We start from the raw sequence: 25466 nt of genomic DNA on the forward strand, positions 1-25466 counted from the left end.
TGTCATTTATTTACCACCTTTTGTGCTCCAGGTCCCGTGTTTTGTGAGGATGCAGTGGTGTGCAAAATCCAGAGCCCCTTTCTTAATGAAACCCAGTGCGACAGATATTAATTATGTAATCGATTGAATGATTAGCTGTGAGGGAAATAAGAAAGCACTAGGAGAGCAGATAGTGGAGAGACCTAACTCAGGCTGGCTAGGGAAAAACTACTCAGGATTGAACGTGCAGCAGGGGTGTGAAAAGAGCATGTGTTATGCAGTAAATAGTGTCCCATGTGGAAGGAGCAATGTGCACACGAGACTCGAAGGGGGTGTTGCTGTGGCTCACGAGGTTCCTGTCGCGTCCCTGGGCCAGGGATTCCAAGGCATTCATTGCCTGGGATGGGAGAGGGCATAGTCAGTGCTCTCCAGAGAAACCACCAATAGGAGGTACACGTACTTTTGGACTTGTGGTCATCTGTATCTGTATCTATTCACACACATACACACACATATATAACATGCACATATATACACATATGCACGTGTAATTACACACATGATATGATACAATATGGTGTGCATATATGTATGTATCTCCTTATGTTCATATATACATAGATTTGGAGGTTTATTATTGGGGAGTGGCTCATGCATTTATGGAAGACAAGAAGCCCCACTACCAGCCGTTTGCAAACTGTAGAACCAGAAGACCTGATGGAGTCATTCAGTCCGAGACAAAGACTTACAAACCAGGGACAATTTGTAGTACTCTTCTGAGTCCGATAGCCAAGGAAGCAAACATACCCTTCCTTCCCTTTTTTGTTCCATCTGGCCCTCAGTGCACTCGTGATGCCCACCCCGATTGGTGAGGAAGATCTGTGACCTTCTTTACCCAGTTTGTCCATTCGGATGCTAATCTCTCCCAGACACATCCAGAAATAATGTCTGACCGGCTGTCTGTGTGTCCCAGAGCCCCGTCAGGTCGACACATAAGATCCACCATGGCAGGAGACTCCTCCTCTGCAATCTGGAGCTGAGATCCATGTGGCCTGAGCAGAGCTTCGGGTAGTTTTTGGGGGCATTTGGTTTGTTTGTCTGCAGGGGCATTTATGATGGAGTTGCGCTGGCTCCCACCTCATAAAAGTCAGCAAGACACAGATAGAGACTCTGGTTTGGTGTGCGGTCCAGGGGTCTGAGAAGTAACCAACACATCCGTTGTACCTTACCGTGTGTTATATTCCAGGAACTCCAAACTTTCAGGGATAGGTGGGCAAAAGCCACAAGTCACTGCGATGTTAGAGAGAACTCATAGAGGAATATTTTCTCAATAAAACTGTGTTTTGAGTCACATAGAAAGAGGGTATTTATAACAGGTGGGATACATCTCATAAGGGTCAGTGGCCAGAGACCAACAAAGAACACAACTTTAGAGACTGCCAATTTACAGGTTTTTGACCACGAGTATCAAGACCTTCCTGAGGGCTGCCTTGACATCCTTGTTCTTCAGGCTGTAGATGAGAGGGTTCAAGGTGGGGCTCACTGTGGAATAGAGTACAGCCATCACCTTGCCCATCCCGGGGGAATAGCTGGAGCCGGGGCTCAGATAGGTGTAGATGATGGTGGAGTAGTACAAGGTGACCACGGCAAGATGGGAGGAGCAGGTAGGGAAGGCTCGCTGCTTCCCCTTGGCTGTGCGAATCTTCAGGATGGTGGCGATGATGAAGCCATAGGACGCCATGGTGAGCAGGAAGTTCAGCATGGCAAAGAAGATGTCGGCCATAACTGCCATGATGTTATTCACATATGTGGAGGAGCAGGAGAGTAACAGCAGAGGGGGGTCTCTCACAGAAGAAGTGATCAACCACGTTGGGGCCACAGAAGTTCAGCCGCCACATCAGGCAGGCATTGACTCCAGCTCCTAGCACGCTGATGCCCCACACGGCTCCAGCCAGCGCGGTGCACACCCCGGGGCCCATCCTGGAGCTATAGTGTAGTGGCTGGCAGATGGCCACGTAACGGTCATAGGCCAAAGCGGTGAAGAGCAGCACCTCCCCGGCCACTGACCACGACAGGAAGTACATCTGGGCCATGCAGCCTCTGTAGGAGATGCTTCTCTTCTCTGCCACCAGGATCGTGAGCAGCTTGGGCACCACAGTGCTTGCACAGATGATGTCCAGCGCAGACAGGTTGACCAGGAAGAAGTACATGGGCGTGTGGAGCCTGGAGCTGAAGGCGATGGCCACAATTATGAGGGAGTTGCCACAGAGGGCCGCGGCGTAGAGGCAGAGGAAGAGGATGAAGTAGAGGACCTGGAGCTGTGGCCCTTCTGAGAAGCCCTGCAGGATGATTTCCGTGACCCGCGTCTGATTCCTCATGGCCTTTGACTGTCTGTTCAAGCTCTTTCCTGCTCGGCAGCTGGGCTGGAAAAAAAGTGTGTGGAATTAGTGGTCTAAGTGTGGAATAAGTGGATATGCCAGACTCCCCCAGAATTTAATACTTTCGTGTTTCATTAGACTCAGACATCATGGGCTAACAAGCTCCTCTCAGGAAAATGGGCTGGTGTGCTCACCCTTGCTCCCTCCTGCCACCACTGCACCGGGGACCACCTGCCCACAAACAACCCACCATAGCATGACAGCCTCCCACAGTGGCCCCCCGACCATGCCATGTCCCTGTGAGAGCCCTTCAGGAGACGATGCCCAGTGTGCACGGTGGGCCTGAAAGTGTCTCCATGTCCTGTCCTGGCCCGGGAGTACCTGGCACCACCCCCGCTCTTCCCCCCTCCGCCCCTTCCTCTGCCCGGTCCCCCGGTCCTCCGCCCCTTCCTCTGCCTGGTCCCCCCTCTGCCCCTTCCTCTGCCCGGTCCCCCCGGTCCTCTGCCCCTTCCTCTGCCGGGTCCCCCCGGGTCCCTTCACATCCCTTGATGAGCTGTCCCAGACATGAGGCAGTGGACATAAGTGGACGTCACAACTGACATGGAGCCTGGGCTCTGCTTAGGGGGACAGAGGATGATGGAGGCAGGAGGACAGGAGGCAGGGCCGGTGGGAGACCTAAGTCACCGAGGGGGATGAACATGAGGTCCAGGCTGGGACGGTCAGAGGTGATACAGGCGTTCTTGGAAGCAGGGAGGATCTTACAGGTTGAGGGTTCAGGGCAGTCCCATCAGAAGAGAGCAGAACAGAGGGTTTCCCTGAGGGCAGTGTCGCTGATTCTGTCCCAGTGACTTCCCCGTCCTGGAAAGGGGGCATCCAGTCCAGGGCAGGCGTCAAAGAGCCTGATGGCAACTCCCAGCTGCTTCTGCAGGGGTGACCTTGTGCATAGCCCTTATTCCGGCTGGTTTTGTGTTGGCACATCAGAAATTAGCACGATTGCTGCTGCACCTTATATGCCTCAGTCATGTTTCTGTATGAAAACAGACACAGGGTAACATTTCAAGGATGAACCTGTAAATGACAAGGGGATATGTGGGGCCCATTGAGAAGGCACACGGTCACACAGCACACAGAGTTATCGCGGTTCTGTGGTCCGGACCACACCCGGCCTCAAGCACACTCCGCGTATCTGCAGACACTCTGGCCCTTCTCAGACGGCCAGCAAGGGACTTCTGAGAAAGCCATGCAGCGGTTCCATGACAGTGTTACTACTGAGTGGGAACATCTTCCAACCGAAGCCCAGATCAGCCTCAGGGGAAGTCCACTGGGAGCCAGAGACAGCCCAACTCTGTGTGCCTGCCACTTACATCTGTAAGTAAAGCACCTTTTTAAGGGTTCCCACCACAAATGAGTGACAAGTTGTATCTTCACTGTTTTAATTTTGACTTTGTACTACAAAGGTACAGACCTGCCCCAAGTTCACAGGGGCAACCCAGACTTAAGAAAACTATCTCTGGGGGTACCTGGGTGGCTCTGTGGGTTAAGCCTCTGCCTTCGGCTCAGGTCATGATCTCAGGGTCCTGGGATAGAGCCCCACATCGGGCTCTCTGCTCAGCGGGGAGCCTGCTTCTCCCTCTGCCTCTGCCTGCCTCTCTGCCTACTTGTGATCTCTGTCGGTCAAATAAATAAATAAAATCTTAAAAAAAGAAAAATATCTCTGTTTGAAATATCATGTGTGACTGGGTCCCCAGCATCTTCATTTTTACAACCCCAAGAGACCTTCATGCTGGAAAGGCAGGCACAGGGGAAGCCACCCCGTCTTCTGAAAGAGTCTGTCAATTGCTCGTGTCCTGTGCAGTCATGTATTAATAGGGGCACTCTTGGAAGTGTTGTTAAATACACCATTCTGGTGACTGGACCCAAAGTCAGAACCTCTCAGGTTTTCCCAGTCCAGAAAAGAGAACACTGCACAGAGCACACTGTTCTGCGGCTGCCCTTGGCTTGGGCTGTGCTGTGAGCATGTGGGGCCCGCGAGGAGCAGAGAGGTCGCAGTTGGAGCGTCAGAGGAGAGCTGTGGGAGCACAGAAGCATCCTAAGGAGAACCTTCCCCGTCATAGTCTGAGCCCGGACACTGTGTGGTCAGCAGTCGGTTTAAAAACTTGATGACATGGCAATTTATTATAACAACATGTTCTCTCAAAAAGCAGAAGTCAGTTGTGTTTAAACCAGACAGACCTGCACACAACACCAGGGCACAGCCAGGGTACACGGACCCCTCCAAGCAGAAATGGGAGCCCTTCAGGACACTGGGCTCCGGGGGCATCAGGTCACTGCAGACACGATCACACTCACACCCAAGACCTCACAGAAGGTGCATCACCCAGAGGGAAAAGGGAACAACCTCCGAGTCTCGGATCTGTCTTACATCCTCGGGGTCAGGAGAAGGGACAAGTGGAGCAGCACCCACCTCAGAGGGGAGCCGTGCTGCCCTGGGCCTCCCGGACAGGTGTTTGGAGGTGTCCGCTGGTGTCCTGGAGAGGACGGTGCACAGCCCCACACTCGCACCTGCTCTGACCTGCAAAACGCCGGGATGTGGGCCTTGGCCACAAAGTCCTAGCCGCCCCCTCCTTCCCTGTCCTGCTCTCTCTGTGGCCACTGAAAATGATGAAAACTTATCCCCTAAAATTAAAAATTGCTATAATAATAATTTATGACCTAGCAAACAAAAAGTTTCATGTCCTAAGTCATTTTGTTCCCCTAGTTTTGTGAAATGAATCTAATAATAATGGCAAGAGATCCATTATCAGGAATAATACACAGCATGACTTAAGCAGTTGTGGAGCAGACGGAAGCTTCTTTCTGCGTCCCGGAAGCATTGCGGACGGCCTCTAAGTTGCCTAGGGAGCCCCTTGGGCTTGACGCAGAAGAAACAAACACGTGACCTTGTGCTGGCACTTCAGGGTCCTCGTTCAGTGGCAAGTGGGGTCGGTGGGGTCTGTGCTGAGGATGGGACAGCAGCCAGAGCCCAGTGTGGCCTGCTTTTAACCAGGAGGCTCTGCTGTGTGATGTCATGAGTGCAAGTGTTAACCCATCGGGATCCAGCTCCAGATTCTCTCACTTAGAGGGATTCAGGAGCCCTGGGGGCCTTGGAGCCTGAGGCGGTGGCCTCAGCGCAGAGCGAGTTGTGCTGAGGGACCAGGCAAGCGGTTTTGGCAGGAGCAGCCACTCCAAGTTAGACAGAAAACTTACTCCCCCTACGGGGCTGTGACAGGCAATGTCTGCCGGACACCAACATCCCCAGTGCCCACTCGGAGCGCCGGTTTCTCCCGGAAACACAGCCTAGAGAGCTCCTTGGAGGTGACGACACTGACCCTTAGTGTGCAGATGAGACAGCAGGTGCAGAGAGGGGAGGGTATCAGCCTATGTCACAGGCCCATGGATGACAAGGCAGGGCTCAACATAGCACCACGCACTCCTCCAGCCACTAGGCTGGGAGGCTGTCCAGGAAGCAGCATAGGGAACAGCGGAAGTTCTGGGTAACACTGGCAGGGACAGGTGTGCCAGTGGGTGTGCGGGCAGGAGGCTTGGCCATGGCTGGGCATAGGCAGGACAGGCCAATAACAGCCACACAGCGGCAGCCAGTGAAGGCGGCTGAGCCAGTCTGAGCACTTATGATATGACAATTTCCATGGGGTTTCTCCCTCCCTCCCTCCTTTCCTTCCTCCCTCCCTTCCTCCCTCCCTTTCTTTCTTCCTTCCTCCCTTCCTTCTCTTTCTCCTCCTCCCTCCCTTTCTTCCTCTCTCCCTTTCCTTCTTCCTTCCTCCCTTCCTTCCCTCTCTCTCTCCTCCTCCCTCTCTTTCTTCCTCCCTCCCTTTCCTTCTTCCTTCCTCACCTCCTCCTTTCTTTCTCCCTTCTTCCTTCTTTCTCTTTCTCACTCTTTCTTTCTCTCTCTCTCTCTCCCTCCCTCCTTTCCTTCCTTTCAGCTCAATTAGCCAACATATAGTACATCGTTAGTTTTTGATGTGGTGTTCAATGATTCATAGCTGCGTATAACACCCAGTGCTCTTCACAGCACGTGTCTCCCTTAATGCCCATTACTCGGCTACCCTGTCCCCAACCCCCCCTTCTGTAATGCTCAGTTTGCTTCCCGGGGTTCATAGTCTCTCATGGTTCATCTCTCTCTTTGATTTCTCTCCCTTCAGATTTCCCTCCTGTGCCCTATGGTCCTCCATGCTATTCCTTATGTTCCACATGTGAGTAAAACCATATGATAATTGACTCTCTCTGCTTGACTTATTTCACTCAGCATAATCTCTTCCAGTCCCATCCATGTTGTTAACAAAAGTTGGGTGTTCATCCTCTCTGATGGAGGCATCATACTCCATAGTGTATGTGGACCACATCTTTATCCAACATTTGTTGAAGGACATCTAGAGTCCTTCCACAGTTTGGCGACTGTGGCCATTGCTGCTATAAACATTGGGGTACAGATGGCCCTTCTTTTCACTGCATCTGTATCTTTGGAGTAAATACCCAGTAGTGCAATTGCCTGGTCATAGGGAAGCTCTATTTTTAATTTCTTGAGGAATCTCCACACAGTTCTCCAAAGTGGCTGCACCAACTTGCATTCCCACCAACTGTGTAAGAGGGTTCCCCTCTCTCCACATCCTCTCCAACACATGTTGTTTACTGTCTTGTTAATTTTGGCCATTCTAACTGGTGTAAGGTGGTATCTCAATGTGGTTTTGCTTTGAATCTCCCTGATGGCTAGTGAGGATGAACATTTTTTCATGTGTCTGATAGCCATCTGTATGTCTTCATTGGAGAAGTGTCTGTTCATATCTTCTGCCCATTTTTTGACATGATTATCTGTTTTGTGTGTGTTGAGTTTGAGGAGTTCTTTAAAGATCCTGGATATCAGCCCTTTGTCTGTACTGTCATTTGCAAATATCTTCTCCCATTCCGTGGGTTGCCTCTTTGTTTTGTTGGCTGTTTCCTTTGCTGTGCAGAAGCTTTTGATCTTGATGAAGTCCCAAAAGTTCATTTTCACTTTTGTTTCCAGTGCCTTTGGTGTTTTTTTTTTTGGGGGGGGGGGTGTTGGGTTTGAGAAATTCTTTATAGATCTTGGATTCCAGCCCTTTATTTGTCATGTCTTTTGTAAATATCTTCTCCCATTTTGTAGGTTAATTTTTGGTTTTGTTGACTGTTTCCTTTGCTGTGCTGAAGCTTTTTATTTTAATGAAGTCTGAATAGTTCATTTTTGCTTTTGTTTCCCTTGCCATTAGAGAGGTGTCTTGGAAGAAGTTGCTGTGGCCAAGGTTAAGGAGGTTAGTGTCTATGTTTTCCTCTAGGATTTTGATGGATTCCTTTCTCACATTGAGGTCTTTCGTCCATTTTGTGTATATCATCATGTATGGTGTAAAGGAATGGTCCAGTTTCATTCTTCTGCATTTTGGCTGTCCAATTTTCCCAGCACCATTTATTGAAGAGACTGTCTTTTTTCCATTGGATATTTTTTCCTGCTTTGTTGAAGATTAGTTGGCCATAGAGTTGAGAGTCCATTTCTGGGCTCTCTATTCTGTTCCAGAAGTCTATGTGTTTGTTTTTGTGCCAATACCATGTGTGTTGATGATCACAACTTTGTAATATAGCTTAAAGTCAAGCATTGTGATACCATAGCTTTGGTTTTCTTTTTCAGTATTCCCCTAAATGATTTGGGGTCTTTTCTGGTTCCACACAAATTTTAGGATTGTTTGTTGCAGCTCTGTGAAAAATGTTGATGGTATTTTGATAGGGATTGCACTGAATATATGGATTGCTCTGAGCATCCTTTCTTGATTAAAACTCTGCAAAGTATAGGGATAGAGGGAAGATATGACAATGTCATATAAGCCATCTATGAAAAGCCCACAGTGAGTATCATTCTCAGTGGGGAAAAAATGAGGGCCAAGATGCCTTTCAACAGATGAATGGATAAAGAAGATATGGTTCATATATTATATGAATATTATTCAGCCATCAGAAGGGATGAATACCCACCATTTGCATTGACATGGATGGAACTGGAGGGGATTATGCTAAGTGAAGTAACTCAAGCAGAGAAAGACAATTAGCATATGCTTTCATTCATATGTGGAACATAAGAAATACATGGAGAGCCATAGGGCACAGGAGGGAAATCTGAAGGGGGAGAAATCAGAGAGGGAGATGAACCATGAGATACTCTGGAACCCGGTAAACAAACTGAGGGTTTCAAAGGGGAGTGGGGCCGGGAGATAGGGTAACAAGGTGAAGGGTATTATGGAGGGCACATGTAGTGATGGACACTGGGTGTTGTATGCAACTAATGAATCATTGAACACTATATCAAAAACTAATGTTGCACTATACAATGGCTGACTGAACATAATTTAAAAAATTTGAGAGCTTTTCCTTAAGGTCACGAACATGACATGGATGTCCCCTCTCACCCCTATTGTTCAACATAGTACTAGAGGCCCTAGCCTCAGCAATCAGACAATAAAAAGAAATAAAAGGCATTCAAATTGGCAAAGAAGAAGTGAAACTCTATTTGCAGATGACGTGGTGCTTTATGTGGAAAACCCAAAAGACTCCACCCCCAAATTACTAGAATTCAACAGGAATTCAGCAATGTGGCAGGATACAAAATCAATGCACAGAAATCACTGGCATTTCTATACACTAATAATGTGACTGAAGAAAGAGAAATTAAGGAATCAATTCCACTTACAATAGCATCAAAAACCTTAAGATACCTTGGAATCAACCTAACCTAAGAGGTAAAGGATCTACAATCTAGGGACTATAGAACGCTTATGAAAGAAATTAAATTGAGGAAGACACAAAGAGATAGAAAAATATTTCATCCTCATGGATTGGAAGAACGAACTTGTGAAAATGTCTATGCTGTCTGTGGGTTTTTTTTTTTTTGACATCTTATTTGCATTTCCCCAGCTTTTAAAAGTTAAAATTAGTAAATAAAAATTATATCTATTCAAGGTGTGTTACTTAATGTTTTCCTCTAAGGATTTCTACATTTGTTTTCTTGTGGTGCAATACTCATAACAAAAAGTTTGCTATTTTAACTATTTTAAAGTGAAGGATTGAGTGGCATCGACTACATCCTCATCACTATCTCGGTCCAGAGCTTTCTCATTGCCCAAATAGAGACCCTGTAGCTATGAAGTGGTCACTTCATATCCCCTCCCATGGCCAGGCAACCACCAGTCTGCACTGCGGCACGTGGTGTTTCTCGTCATGGACACTTCCTATCCTCACTGTAGCAGGAGCAACAGCAACAAGACATGCACTGAAGACCACTGTGGGGCCACAGCTAAACCACAGCACCTCTTGCCAGGGCAGTGCATCTGTTAGAATCAAGGTATCCAGACGCCATTTTCCAGATGTTGAAAACAGCAAGTTATAAAACAAAAAGCATATCCTATTGTTTTTTTTTTTTTAAGATTTTATTTATTTGACGAGAGAGAGAGAGAGAGAGAGAGAGAGAGAGAGATCACAAGTAGGCAGAGAGGCAGGCAGAGAGAGAGAGGGGAGGAAGCAGGCTCCCTGCTGAGCAGAGAGCCCGATGCGGGGCTCGATCCCAGGACCTGGGATCATGACCTGAGCTGAAGGCAGAGGCCTTAACCCACTGAGCCACCCAGGCGCCCCAAGCATATCCTATTGTTAACATAAAAGTTATGAGGCAGGGGGTATCATTCTTTATATAAACACAGGCACACAAACGCAAGGACACACAACAAGTACACAACAGTGGTGCTGGGGGCGTGGTCAAAGGGCCTTGGCCCTGTCTGGTTTCAGCTTCCAAACAGAATGTGTTTGTGGACTGTGTCCATATAATGAATTGAACTGAGAGAAAATAGAAAAAGTGGAAGAGAGGGACCAATGTGACAAGTAAAAGGCAGGACGGGCAGCCCACAGAGAGACAGAGGCATTGGGACACCTTGAGGAATAGCTGGCCAGGCCACCCCCTCTCTTCAGAGCCAGACAGCATGGACTGCTTTGTTTTTAATTTTATTTTTTTCACCACAACAAGTACACTCCTTCGTCCCCCCTCTCCTCCCCTTGGCTGACCATCAGTGTGTTCTCTAGAGATAATGGTCTGTTTCCTAGTTTCTCTCCCTCTTTTTTTGCTCATTTGTTTTGCTTCTTAAGTTCCAGATATGAGTGAGATCATATGATAATTGTTTTTCTCTGACTTATTCCACTTAGCATGACACTCCCTAGATCCAACCATGTCATTGCAAATGGCAAGATTTCATTCTTTTTCTTTGCTGAGTAATATTCCATTGTGATTCACCACATCTGCAGCATGAGGTGATTGAGAGTGGGAATTCCAGTGAGTGATAAGCTGAAGGTTGGTGATTATGGGCTGGTCCCAGGGTTGCAAAGTCCAGAGGCCAGTTCCGAATGAAACTGCTCTTTTGAGTCTTACTCTAGAAGCAGTGTTTAGATTTTAGAGAAAAATTTCCAAGTTTAATCAAGTTTCATTCCATTTCTCAAAGCAAACCTATGGGATGGGCGCCAAACCCACCCCAGTGTGGACTAAGTACCTCCAGCAGCTCTTGCCTTCCCTCACCCCGGGCCCTCAGCAGCATCACTCTTGTTGCCACACACCTGCTCTCCTGCTGTCAGAAAGGCCCCTCCATAGGCCCCTGAGAATAAAGAATTTTGCTCTCGTTGGTGCATGGCCCCCACTACCTCCCTCACTCCAGGCCCAGGGACATGTCCACTCAGAATCATGGTGGTCTGTTTAAGAATAGATGATGTTTCCAGCCCAGACTGAACACAAATCCCACAGACAAAACTCTGATGTTATCCTGCCAACTGGATGGACACAGGGTCGCGGCCGAGGAGGCTGGAAGTGAGTGAATGGTGGTAGAAGGCATGTAGAAGGCCAGTCCGAAAAGGCTGGCAGGGATCCGCCAGACTCAGTCCTAGGCAGGGAGGTGGAGGTTAGGAAAAAAGCGACCTGGTCAGAGGGCGGAAAACACCCGTCTGTGGATGTCAGGATGGACATGATGGCCACCATGTCTGTCATGTATAGCACCCACCCTGCAGAGACTCTGGCCTCTGTCTTGCCTGGTGCCCATGGTCCTCACACATTAGCTGACTTCAGAGGAAGATACAAGGCAGTAGACTAGCAATCTGGGAGGTCTGATGGGTGTCTTAATCAACAAATTGTGGAACACTGTGTGTATTTGTGTCTGTAACCAATAACACATTGAGAGGCCTGGCAAAGTTCCTGCATATACAGCTGATGAGGCTTTTTTACTCCTGGCATTCTGTTTTTCATCCACAGGGAACTGAGTGTCTGGGCTCAGGGCCTCACCAGAGCAGAGGTGAGAATTACTACGAGTGCATGGCAGCCTGATGGCATACCTGGGGGCCTGGTGGGGACCAGGGGATCAGGAGATGCTGGGACCCAGGAAGAGCAGGCAGCTTGATGTCAGAAAGGTCAGCCAAGTAACCAAGAACTCTGTGTGCCAGGTGAGATCGGCCAGGAAGCAGGTGCTCTGTGTGTCAGGTGAGACGTCAGACCATGACTTCAGAAGCACTGGTATGAATGAAGGATCCTGAGCTGGAGAAAACTAGGCTTTGAGGAAGCTCCCCTAAGGCCAGCATGGGAAGTAGATAGGGGTAGGCTGCAGGGAGAGAAACCAGTGAACAGTTTTATAGGAATAAGGGAAAGAAAATGGAAAGGCAGTAGAGTGGGGCCATGAAGGGAGGATGTGTCTTGAGGTGTTTGAGGAGGTTGGTGGGTGCCCAAGAGGTGTGGTGGACAGAGGAGGAGCCAGGATGGCCGTGGGGTTGGCCCATGGACTCTCGAGACATGAACACGGAATTGCTATTCTCATCTCCCTGAAGCTCAAGTCCAGGGAGACTGCACCATATGAGGGCTTTCTGCCTTTGTACTGCAGACAGAACACACACTCTTCTGTCATGAGGGGCCATGTCAAGAGGTGACAATAGTGAGAGTATTTGGAAAGTGACTTGGCTGATGGATTCTCTTATTCATAAAGTGTGGATAAATTTACCCAAAGAAGGAGTATAAAGATTAATTTGGAGAGACAGTGGAGACTTGCCACCAGTTCTAACTCCCAGGGTTTAAGAAGTGGGCATGCGATTTGGGAGGTGAGAGTGCCAAGTGGTGAGAGCATAGGCTTTGGGAGAGACAGAGAGCCTATCCAATCTTCACTGCATTTCAACCCAGGCTTCCTGCAACCACCATGCTCCTGGGATATGCACGGAGACTTAGGGACCCACTCAGCCTGCCCCTTGCGCTGGGCCTTTCCTCCCCATGTGTCTGGCAGAGTCCCTCACCCTCTGACTTTGGCTTTCCTGCCCTCCTGGTCTCTCCCCTGTTCTGCACTGGATGCCTCTCTCCCACCCTTTCAGAGACCTCCTCTTTGGCTCTGCCCTCTCTCCCCTGCAACATGGGTTTCCCCCCTTGCTGACTCCTTCTCACACTGCTCACATATTTAAAGCAAATAAGCAAAAAGACAAAACAATCTTTCCTGGAAGTCACATCCCCTCACAGCCTGAGGTTTTGAAGGATCATTTTGTGAGACCTTCACTTTCAAAGGCACTCCTCGCCTTGTTCTCTCACGCTCCTGCCTGCACTGGGGTACCTCTTGGAAGGGGCACTTGCTCCCATCAATGTGCTGGGAGTGAATGGTCTAAGACATCCACCAGTCATGGGCATACTGGCCGTCCTGCAGTCTCCTGTCACATGCTTCTGTAAGACCCTTTACCCCAGGCTCCTCCCTCCAGCTCCTCCCTTTTGCTCTGCCAAGAGTGTGCTAATCCAGCCCTTTGTCTTCTGACCTTGCGCTCTCCCTACCCACAGCTTCACAGGACAGGTTAGATTCCCTGTCACGCAGCCCTGAAATCCAGGTATTTTATGTCCAACTTTTATAGACGGGCAAGGGCATCACTCTTCTCATTCTTTTGTTTGTTGTTGTATAAAGGCAACCCACCTGCCCTGAGCATTAAAATTCCTGGAGTAGGGGCTCTGCATAGAATGTCTGACCATCCTCCTTCACAGAGTGTGAGCTGATTAGGCAGGCAGTGCACGTCTGCAGGTCGGTGGTAGTGGTGGTGGTGGTTGGGGGGGGCAAATGGAAGACACACACCGTCTGTAAAAGGACCTGAAGGTAGAACACCTACTCATACTAGCTCAAGGGTTGATGAGGAAATAATGTTTAGTCTCATAGCAGCATGAATTTTGACACAGGGAGGAACAAGGGATTGTTGGTGCTGTTGTTAGGGTAACTAGGATGTTCCTGATGGAAAACATCCATGCTCAGCTTCTTGGAGCCTATAAACCCACATCATCTTTGACAAACTAAACTGCTCTGACCCCAACCTCCATCTAGGACCACACTGCTCCCAGAAAGTTTAAAGATGGCCCTTTTAGGCTGAAATTCTATATTATTGCTGTTTTATTGTTGCTTTTATCTAATTTAATAGACTTTACCTAAGACTAGAAAGGCTAAGCCATCACAGTTGTGTCTGATTTTCTCAGAAAAATATGTATTTTACCAGGTCACTGAGCCACAAGCATGCTCATATACTCCTGGGTGACACTCTTTTTTTTTTTTTTTTTTTACTTTTTATAAACATATAATATATTTTTATCCCCAGGGGTACAGGTCTGTGAATCGCCAGGTTTACACACTTCACAGCATTCACCATAGCACATACCTTCCCCAATGTCCATAACCCCCCCAACCCCCCCATCAACCCTCAGTTTGTTTTGTGAGATTAAGAGTCACTTATGGTTTGTCTCCCTCCCAATCCCATCTTGTTTCATTTACTCTTCTCCTACCCCCTTAACCCCCTATGTTGCATCTCCTCTCCCTCATATCAGGGAGGTCATATGATAGTTGTCTTTCTCCAATTGACTTATTTCGCTAAGCATGATACCCTCTAGTTCCATCCACGTTGTCGCAAATAGCAAGATTTCATTTCTTTTGATGGCTGCATAGTATTCCATTGTGTATATATACCACATCTTCTTTATCCATTCGTCTGTTGATGGACATCTAGGTTCTTTCCATAGTTTGGCTATTATAGACATTGCTGCTATAAACATTCGGGTGCACGTGCCCCTTCGGATCACTACGTTTGTATCTTTAGGGTAAATACCCAGTAGTGCAATTGCTGGATCATAGGCTAGTTCTATTTTCAACACTTTGAGGAACCTCCATGCTGTTTTCCATGGGTGACACTCTTAATGGAGTTCCCACCAGGTTCCAGCTACTGGTTCCCTCACACTCAATCCTGGCCCCTCAGAATGGATCTTGGTACAGCCTGGAAAAACTCAGTGCATGTTATCCAAATCAATTGTATGGGGGTGGAAATTGAAAGCTGAGGTGCACAGAAGGTGAATGCCATAGAACCAAACCCAGACAGGAGCTGGAGAGTTTCCCATGGCCTATACCTTTGACATAGACTCCCTAAAAGACTGAGACGTAATCATAGGCCTGTAGAAGGCTTCTCCTGTCTCTGTTTCACCACTATGTAACTAAAACCTATTTACAGCAGTTCCCTTTACCCATTCTATCATAGCTGGCTATGGCAAAGAAGTTACTAGCATATCAAAAGGCAAAAGTACAAACTGAGGACATAGAAAAACCATCAGAACCAGACATGCAGGGATGTTGGAATTATCAGACCAACAATTAAAAAAAAAACGTCTAATTAATAGGTGGGTGATGTAAGCAGAGAGGAGAAATCCTAAGAAAGAACAAAAAAGAAATTCTAAATATAAAAATCACCATAACAGAAATGGAAAATGCCTTTTAGGGGCACATTAGTAGATGGGACACGGCTGAGAAAATAATCTCTATATTATAGAGATTAAAGAGAGAATAAATCAGTGGAGTCCTCAACAACTGAAAAGCAAAGAGAAAAAAGATTGAAACAAAAAAAAAAGCAGGATATCTTCAGACTATGGGACAACTACAGAAGGTGAAACATACACATAATGGGAATACTGGAAGGAGAAAAAGGAGAGAAAGGAATGGCAAAAGTATTTAAAGCAACAATGACAGAGACAATAGCTACTTTAGAGTACTTGTCTGATAATACCAACATCTGGGTTGTCTCAAGGTCTAGTTCTATTAACTATATTTTCTCTTTGTCTTTTGGTCATACCTTCTTTATTGTATGTATAACACTGTATTCCTAGACATTGTAAATGATACTTTACAAAGACTCTGATTATGTTACCTTCCTGTGAAGAGGGTTGACTTTTTGTTCTAGTAGAGTTAAATTACTGGGAGCTTATATGGAGGCTTAATTTTATTTGTCAGGGATTACTTTTTATTTTGTCAGGCTAGGTCTTTTTGGTTTTGAGCTCAGTTTTTATTTTTAAGTTCAGTAGCCACTGTATAGTAGTACATAATTAGTTTTTTTTCCCATTTTTAAAAATTTTCTTTTTTTATTGTGTTATATTAGTCACCACAAAATACATCATTTTTTTTTTACTGTAAGTATTTTTTTTATTTAATTTCTTTTCAGTGTAACAGAATTCATTGTTTATGCACCACACCCAGTGCTCCATGCAATACATACCTTCCATAATACCCACCACCAGGCTAACCCATCCCCCCTCCCCCGTCCCCTTCAAAACCCTCAGTTTGTTTCTCAGAGTCCACAGTCTCTCATGGTTCATCTCCCCCTCCAATTTCCCTCAACTCCCTTCTCCTCTCCATCTCCCCTTGTCCTCCATGCTATTTGTTATGCTCCACAAATAAGTGAAACCATATGATAATTGACTCTCTCTGCTTGACTTATTCCACTCAGTATAATCTCTTCCAGTCCCGTCCATGTTGCTACAAAAGTTGGGTATTCATCGTTTCTGATGGAGGCATGATACTCCATAGTGTATATGGACCACATCTTCCTTATCCATTCGTCCGTTGAAGGGCATCTTGGTTCTTTCCACAGTTTGGCGACCGTGACCATTGCCGCTATAAACATTGGGGTGCATATGGCCCTTCTCTTCACTACATCTGTATCTTTGGGGTAAATACCCAGTAGTGCAATTGCAGGGTCATAGGGAAGCTCTATTTTTAATTTCTTGAGGAATGTCCACACTGTTCTCCAAAGTGGCTGCACCAACTTGCATTCCCACCAACAGTGTAAGAGGGTTCCCCTTTCTCCACATCCCCTCCAACACACGTTGTTTCCTGTCTTGCTAATTTTGGCCATTCTAACTGGTGTAAGGTGGTATCTCAATGTGGTTTTAATTTGAATCTCCCTGATGGCTAGTGAGGATGAACATTTTTCATGTGTCTGATAGCCATTTGTATGTCTCCATTGGAGAAGTGTCTGTTCATGTCTTCTGCCCAATTTTTGACATGATTATCTGTTTTGTGTGTGTTGAGTTTGAGGAGTTCTTTATAGATCCTGGATATCAACCTCTTGTCTGTACTGTCATTTGCAAATATCTTCTCCCATTCCGTGGGTTGCCTCTTCGTTTTGTTGACTGTTTCCTTTGCTGTGCAGAAGCTTTTGATCTTGATGAAGTCCCAAAAGTTCATCTTCACTTTTGTTTCCTTTGCCTTTGGAGACTTTTTTTTTTTAAGACACTTCTGATATTTTTATTTCCTTTTGTTTTGGTTTTCACAAGTTGTATTTGGTAGGATGCTTTTAATTTTATGTCTAGTTTTAAACATATTTACACATTTTCAATGTGTAAATATTGAATATTTTACATATTCTCTTATGTTAATTTTTCTGGTATAATGTACATACAGATGGTTGCACATGCTATACATGTCAACAGCTGGCTGAATTTTCAAGTGTCTCCATCATAGGAAGGAGAAAATGAATATCACCAGCACTACAAAATGCCCCTTTCATGTTTCCACCTCCATTTACAAACATTTACATAAGTAGAATGATACAGTATGCATATTTTATTATTGGTATTTTCAGGGGAAGATAAACTTGTGCCTTTCATCTATAGTTGCATGAAGTTGAAAATTGTCCAAATTCCTTGATGTTTCTTTTTCTTTTCTTTTCTTTTCTTTTTTAAAGATTTTTTTAAATCTTTTTTTTTAAGATTTTTTTAAAAATTTATTTATTTGTCAGAGAGAGAGAGGGAGAGAGAGCAAGCACAGGCAGACAGAATGGCAGGCAGAGGCAGAGGGAGAAGCAGGCTCCCTGATGAGCAAGGAGCCCGATGTGGGACTCCATCCCAGGATGCTGGGATCATGACCTGAGCCGAAGGCAGCTGCTTAACCAACTGAGCCACCCAGGCATCCCTTAAATCATTTTTTAAAATTTATTTTCAGCATAACAGTATTCATTGTTTTTGTACCACTCCCAGTGCTCCATGCAATCTGTGCCCTCTCCAATACCCACCACCTGGTTCCCCCAACCTCCCACCCCCCTGTCCCTTCAAACCCCTCAGATTGTTTTTCAGAATCCATAGTCTCTCATGGTTCACCTCCCCTTCCAATCTCCCCCAACTCCCTTCTCCTAACTCCCCATGTCCTCCATGCTATTTGTTATGCTCCACAAATGAGTGAAACCATTTGATAATTGACTCTCTTTGCTTGACTTATTTCACTCAGCATAATCTCTTCCAGTCCCGTCCATGTTGCGCATGCCCCTCATCCTCCCCTGAGAGAGGTACAAAGGCCCAGCCGGCGCTCTTTGACACACGCCATTGTTTCAGAGCCTAAGACGTGCACCCCAAACTCTCCCCCGAGAGAGGTGCGTGAAGGCCCAGCCTGGAGACATATCTTGAAAGAAGTTGCTGTGGCTGATATCAAAGAGGTTACTGCCTATGTTCTCCTCTAGGATTCTGATGGATTCCTGTCTCACATTGAGGTCTTTTATCCATTTTGAGTTTATCTTTGTGTACGGTGTAAGAGAATGGTTGAGTTTCATTCTTCTACATATAGCTGTCCAGTTTTCCCAGCACCATTTATTGAAGAGACTTTTTTCCACTGTATATATATATTTTAAATATTTTATTTATTTATTTGACAGAGAGAGATCACAAGCAGGCAGAGAGAGAGAGGAGGAAGCAGGCTCCCTGCTGAGAAGAGAGCCCGATGCGGGGCTCGATCCCAGGACCCTGAGATCATGACCTGAGCCGAAGGCAGCGGCTTAACCCACTGAGCCAGCCAGGCGCCCCTCCACTGTATAGTTTTTCCTGTTTTCATTTTTGCTTTTGTTTCCTTTGCCTTTGGAGATGTGTCATGAAATAAGTTGCTGTGGCTGGTGTCGAAGAGGTTACTGTCTATATTCTCCTCTAGGATTTTGATGGATTCTGGTCTCACATTGAGGTCTTTCATCCATTTTGAGTTTATCTTTGTGTATGGTATTACAGAATGGTCCAGTTTCATTCTTCTGCATATGGCTGTCCAATTTTTCCAGCACCACGCATTGAAGAGACTGCTTTTTTCTTCCACTGGATTTTTTTTTTTTTTTTTTTTTTTTTTTTTTTTTTTTGCTGATTTGTCAGAGATTAGTTGACCATAGAATTGAGGGTACATTTCTGGAGTCTCTATTCTGTTCCATTTTAATCTCATTTTTTCTCATTGTTTTAAATTTATTTTTCCAGCTTTATTGAGACATAATTGATGTATAGCATTTGTAATTTAAGGTGTATAATGTGTTGATTTGGTATTTTTTTAATATTGAAGAATTTGTGTATTGTAGAAATATTACCACAAGAGCATTGGCTAATACCTCCATCATGTCAAATAATTACCATTTTTTTTGTATGTGTGTACAGAACATTTAAGATCTATTCTTTTAGCAACATTCAAGTGTATAATATGGTATTATTAGTTGTAATAACTATGATGTATGTCAGATCTGCAGAACTTGTTAATCTTATACCTGGAAGTTTGTACCCTTTGACCAATATCTCCCCATATTCCCACTCCGCATGTCCCAGCCCCTGTTAATCATCACCTTACTTCCTGTTTCTCCTAGTTTTCTTTTATTTATTTATTTATTTGTTTTTAGATTCTACATGTAAGAGATATCATACAGTACAGTATGTATTTTTCTCTGTCTAAATATCTCAGTTAGCATAATGCTCTCAAGGTACATCCAAGTTTCACAAATGACAGATCTCCTTCCATATGGCTGAATAGTATTCTACTGTATATAAATCACATCTTCATCCATTTACCCACTGATGGATGCTTAGGTTGTTTCTATAACCTGGCTATTATGAGCAACGCTGCAATGGACAGAGGAGTGTAGATATCCCTACAATATTCTGATTCAATTCCTTTGGATTTGTACCCAGAAGTACAATTGTTGCATCATAAGGTAATCCTATTTTAATTTTTGGATGCTCTTTTCCTGAGTGGCTGCACCAGCTTACATTTCCACCAACAGTGCATGAGGGTGCCCCTTTCTCCACATTCTCACCAATACATACTACCTCTTGTCTTTTTGATGTCATTCTGACAAGTGTGAGGTGACACCTCATTATGGTTTTGATTTGTATTTGAATGATTTTAGTCTTAAGATAATTTTTTTGTTTCTGTGACATAGATTTTATTCCTTAGGTGTGACCCTTCTTGGGTTTTAATGGAGATCCTGAGGTATTTATCAAGCCCCTCTACCAAGGTGGGACTTAAATTTCAAACTCTGTCTGTCCCATGATAAGAAGTAGCTCACATATCAGCCCCTTGAGCTTTCTAGTTACTGGCACTCCTTTGTCTCCTTTCAGTGCCCCTTTTCTTCTACAGTTCAGGTATGGCCAGTGGCTGGAAGACCTTTGCCACCTCCTCTTTTTTCTGAGACATCTATCCTTAATTTCTATATGCCTGTTATTATGCCTTAATTTCTATATGCCTGTTATTATCTATTATGCCTATAATTTCTATAGGCCACAATTTCTGTCCTCAAACCAACTGGCCTAAGGCTCTGTGATGAGTCATAAGTGCCTGAATGGGGCTCATAGTTGAGTTTAGACACAGAGCCTTACAATGACTCCACTCTTTTGAGGATTATTCTTATCCAGGTTTGCCTGTTTTAGGTCACCTTCAGGTTCTAGAAAGAGTTGTGACATAAAAAACATTTGTTATGGAGATTATAATTGTCATCTGTGTTAGGGCTACTGATAAAATCTACTTAAAGAGGGGCACCTGGGTGGCTCAGTGGGTTAAAGCCTCTGCCTTCAGCTCAGGTCATGATCCCAGGGTCCTGGAATCGAGCCCCACATCGGGCTCCCTGCTCAGCAGGGAGTCTTCTTCCTCCTCTCTCTCTGCCTGCCTCTCTGCCTACTTGTGACCTCTCTCTCTCTCTCTGTCAAATAAATAAAAAATATCTTAAAAAAATCTACTTAAAGATTATAGAACTAGAAACAACCTGTTGTGTCCTTTTAAATTCAGTGTTTTCTAAAAATCCTTAAATATAGATACGTTTTATTATGAAGGAAGAAAAGAATAAGGGACTTGCTGAGAATCTGAATATAGGGCTTGAGAGAAGGAAGAAGGCCAACATTCTAGGACATGTATCTGAGGCCCTGGTGGGCCCCTTGCACCTGCATACACAAGCAAGTAATGAAACTGAGCACTTCCAATATGAACTAATTTGGAAGAACTGGAATGACATGGAAAGAATTACACAGTGTTTTTTAAACTGAAGTAGCATCTTATAAAACAATCACAGTTATTCTATATTTATTAAAGCCTGTGTATGTATACAAATACATATCAAACAAAACTTGCTCACACCAGAATGGCATCCACTGGATAGAATCACAAGGATTTGTTTTCTTATTTTCTCCTTTTAAATATCCTTGTTTCCCAATTTTATTAGCATAAAACACACATTTGTAAAGAAAACAAACCCCATGGATCTTTTTCAGGGAATCCCTACAACACAGAACAACAGAGAACCTGGGAGCAGACACAAGTGAAGGGTGGAGGCCATACTGGAGCTCCCTGGGCTGGTGGCCTTCCATGGTGGTTCTAGATCCTCAGCTCAGTAGAATGCCTCCCCACACCTGAGGAGGGGGCATGGGCACCTCTCATGCAGAATTCTGGCCCCAGAGTTAATTTCTGGAAGCACTTCCTGCAACCTTCTCCCTCTGGGGTCAGGGAGGCAAGGCAGGAAAAGCCCACACCTCTGTGGCCACAGCCAGTCCCAGCAAGACTCTGAGGACCAGACACCTTCCGGTGACCTCCTGTGGGAAGCTCAGAAGCTCTAGGACTATATTGCAAACCCTGTCCCTGGCCACCATCCTAATACTGTGCCCAATTTCCACAGGTTTTATAAACCTCATAAATGTGAGGTTCACTTCCAATCAGGGAAAAATAAAAAGAGTGGTCACTGTCCCCTGACTAACCATGTCACAAAAACACCTCTGTGCAGCCTTTCCAAAATTAGTTCTAATTGGTAGAAATCATCTCTGGATCATTTATTTTCTCTGTCAACTGGTATTTACTGGGTTCCTGCCATGTGCCTGGTGCACAACGCTTGCAAATGAATTGATTTAGACAAATAACCCCTGGTGTAGGAAGGAGTAAGAAGGTGAACAAGACATTGTCCTTGTCCTCAAAGATCTTCAAGTCTGTAGAGGAAGACAGACAAGGCAAGGTGGAGGAGGGGAGGCCAGGAAACACATTGAGAGAGCTTGCAGGTGAGATAGCAGCCCTATTCCCTCAAAGGGACCTTTCTCTCCACGTACTTCCAAAGCAATATGTTCCTACATCCCACCACCAGCCCTGCACAGTTAAATCTTGAGGGGAACAGAGTGTTTGGGCCATGAAGAGTTTCCCTTCCCTAGGAATTTCCCATGCCCAAATCCTCCTGAACCCAAATCTCCCTGGATGCAGGGTCCATGGAGAGTGGACGACTGGGTTCATCATTTGTGGTAGAGGAGGACAGGACCCAGCAGCCCCGGTTTACTTTGCTACAGTGATGCCTATAACATCTTCACATCCTAGACTTGAAAAAGCCTTGCCAATTTATTACCCTAAAAAGTGCTAAATTTTTTTTTAAAGACCACTCTTGGAGCCTCTGCTTCCAGGAAGAACCTATTCTCCTGAAAAACTATCCTTCTCCAAGTGTCACCACCCACTGCCCCTCCCCTTTGCTGCCTCTCACCCACTACGCCCTGCAACAAAGGCATCCTTGAGTGTGCTGGGAGGAGTGGCTACAGGCTTCACCCAAAGCCTCTGCCTCTGGGCAGAATGAGCAGAGGCATGTTGGAGAGAAAATTGCTAGCCAGGGCTGGGGACAGGGCCATGTCCACATGACAATTTCTTAAATCTATTTCATGCCTCTCAGTTCACAGAGCTGCCACACAGGTCATTTCTTGACCCTACAGGACAGGACACCCAGGATCTGGGAGGATAAGGGGCTTCCTGAGGTGTCAGGGTGAAGTGGTGTCAGAGCTGGGCTCCATGGACACTGCATAGTGCACCAGAGTTGTGTCTTACAGAAGGAGGATGGGGTTCCCAGATGCCAGGAGACACCCACTCTAGGGAAACCTGCACCTGGGGCCATGCCTGCTGCCACACCCTCCAGGGGAGGTGGTGGAGCTTGGGCGTTGGACACACAGACCTCAGCTCAGGAGAACAGTCTCCTGAGGGCAGCTTTGACATCCGTGTTCCTCAGGGAGTAGATAAGGGGGTTCAGGGAGGGAGCCACCGAAGTGTAGATCACAGAGACCACCTTGTCCTTGTCCAGTGAGTATCTGGACGCTGGGCGGATGTAGGTGTAGATGACAGTGGAGTAGTACAAGGTGACCACCAGGATGTGGGAGGAGCAGGTGGAAAAGGCCCGCCGCTTGCCCGCTGCAGAGCGGATGCGCAGGACGCTGGCGATGATGCAGACGTAGGAGAGCATGATCACAGAGAAGTTCCCCACAGCCAGGATTATGTCTGCAGTGAGGGCTATCGCTTCATTCAGGTATGTCGGGGCGCAGGAGAGCTTCAGCAGAGGGGGGATCTCGCAGAAGAAGTGTTGGACCACGTTGGAGTGGCAGAAGGGCAGGCGCAGCAGGAGGCCAGTGTTCACACTGGTGTTGGCTAGGCTCACTGTCCACACAGCCATGGCCAAGAGCCTGAACACCCCGGGGTCCATGAGGGTGCTGTAGTGCAGGGGCCAGCAGATGGCCACGTAGCGGTCATAGGCCATAGCAGAGAAGAGCAGTAGCTCAGCCCCCATGGACCAGGTGAAGAAGAAGAGTTGCACTATGCAGCCCCCATAGGAGATGGTCCTGTCGGCCATTATGCTGCCCAGCAGCTTAGGCAGGATCGTGGAGGTGCAGAGGATGTCCACCATGGCCAGGTTCACCAGGAAGAAGTACATGGGAGTGTGCAAGGCAGGGCTGAAGACAATGACCACCACGATGAGCAGGTTTCCGGAGAGGGCCACCATGTAGAGGAGGAAGAAGGCAGGAAAGAGCAGCATTTGCAGCTGGGGTGTTTCTGAGAATCCCAGAATGAGGAATTCAGTGACCTGTGTCTGGTTCATTGCAGCCACTGGGGAGGGGAGCTCTGAGCCTGTGAAGGAAAGAGGTAGTTACAGTTTGTTCCAAGCATCCTGTCCTGCAAATATGTGTGTGACCCACTTAGAAAGAGAATGTCAAATACTATTTTGGTAATAAAAATGGAGCTTTGTGTCCCTGGAAACTTTGGAGATCAGGGACATCACAGAGAAAGCAGCTGCCCCCCTGATGTGCTGAGAAACCCTAGTCCTCACCCTTCTCTTCTTGGTGCAGGACTGTGACGGCCACTCACAAAGTCACCAGACTTGGAGTTCTTGTCACTGAGGGCTGGTCTCCCAGCCACACAGAGCACTGATTATGTGTGGCATTGTGGGGCTTACAGAGAATCAGGGGACCTGAGCTCTGTGAAGACCACAGAGATTGTGTTTACAGCCCACTCATCCATTCAGATAGAGTCTGGGAACAGAGGAGGGGTGGGAGAGAGGGGGGAAAAGGGAGCATATTAAATGGGAAAGAACCTGCTTCCAAAGCCCAGCTATCTTCTTCCAGGACTGACCATCTCCAGGCAGCACTGGCTGAGGGGCACCAAGGGTCCTCACACACGTGGTCACTGGGCACAGGGGCAGGCCTCTCTGTAGGTGCAGGACAGCCCACAACAGGGTCCCCCCAAAATCAGAGGCAATTCACCACCAAACCCTTCAGCTGCATCAAAAAGTCCACCAAGATGAACCTGGAGTGGTGGGGACTCAGGCTCATCCGTGCCAGCTTCCGGCACTGATACCAGTGCTGGGGGCTCTTTATCAACTACTATGTCAACGTGGAGGCACTGTGTGTATTTCAAAACAGTGCATTTTGAAAATATTTCACTACTTATGTCATAGCCCTTCAATGAAAAAAAAAAAAGAAGAAGACTTTCATACATCTGCATAAAACCAGGGGCTGGGCACCCGACTTGCTGATGTTGGCTGAGATCTGTCTCCCCAACCATCAGCTTTACAGTCATTGTGGGGGTGTCTGACTTTCACTAAACATTACAGGACATGCCCGGTGAGGGCGGTCTGGGAATGACGAACCAGATTGCCCACTGGAATCTGCTCACTGGTGTGGAAAATGCTGATACTTTTCAACCAAAAATCTTGGTTCTTTAAAAAAGAGAAGGACTAGGGGGTGGGAAAGAAGAGAGAAAGAAAGAGACAGAAATGGATTTTATACTACGTATTGTCTATGTTGCTCATTTTCCTTTCTAAAAAATATGATCATGGTGCCTGGGTGGCTCAGTTGTTAAGCGTCTGCCTTCAGCTCAGGTCATGATCTCAGGGTCCTGGGATCAAGTTCCACATCAGGCTCCCTGCTCAGTGGGAAGCCTCCTTCTCCCACTCCCCCTGCTTGTGTTCTCGTTCTCTCTCTCTCTCTGTCAAATAAATAAATAAAATCTTTAAAAAATAAAAATAAAAAATATGATCAGATAATTTTCATCCTAAAACATAACAGCCAAAGGGACCTCATGACTCTTAGTCAACAGAGTACAATGTAATTATTAATTCCACCATGATCAAACATTGTTGTTCATATTTAAAACATACATGGTACAGAGAATCCACATTCAATTATAAAAGGTGCTTACA

General features: G+C 46.2%; 2 protein-coding genes across 2 annotated transcripts; both read right to left on the bottom strand.

Moving 5' to 3' along the window:
* Window positions 1-1423: 1423 nt before the first annotated feature.
* LOC111145312 (olfactory receptor 13A1-like) lies at window positions 1424-11804 on the bottom strand. The gene is given in 3 exon segments (XM_022500150.1): window positions 1424-1822; window positions 1824-2360; window positions 11775-11804. Coding segments are annotated over 2 exon segments (933 nt in total). The 5' UTR covers window positions 2358-2360; window positions 11775-11804.
* An 11154-nt stretch (window positions 11805-22958) lies between these two features.
* Window positions 22959-23867, bottom strand: LOC111145051 (olfactory receptor 13G1-like). The gene has a single exon (XM_022499664.1). The coding sequence runs from the start codon at window positions 23865-23867 to the stop codon at window positions 22959-22961; it is 909 nt and encodes a 302-aa protein (XP_022355372.1).
* Window positions 23868-25466: the final 1599 nt, after the last annotated feature.

This window comes from Enhydra lutris, unplaced genomic scaffold (genome assembly GCF_002288905.1).
Source record: "Enhydra lutris kenyoni isolate GAN:26980312 unplaced genomic scaffold, ASM228890v2 scaffoldscaffold12, whole genome shotgun sequence".
NCBI classification, from domain to species: domain Eukaryota; kingdom Metazoa; phylum Chordata; class Mammalia; order Carnivora; family Mustelidae; genus Enhydra; species Enhydra lutris.

Excerpts from the sequence above, each read along its gene's own strand:
- LOC111145051 (XM_022499664.1), bottom strand. The coding sequence starts at position 23,867 with ATGAACCAGACACAGGTCACTGAATTCCTCATTCTGGGATTCTCAGAA.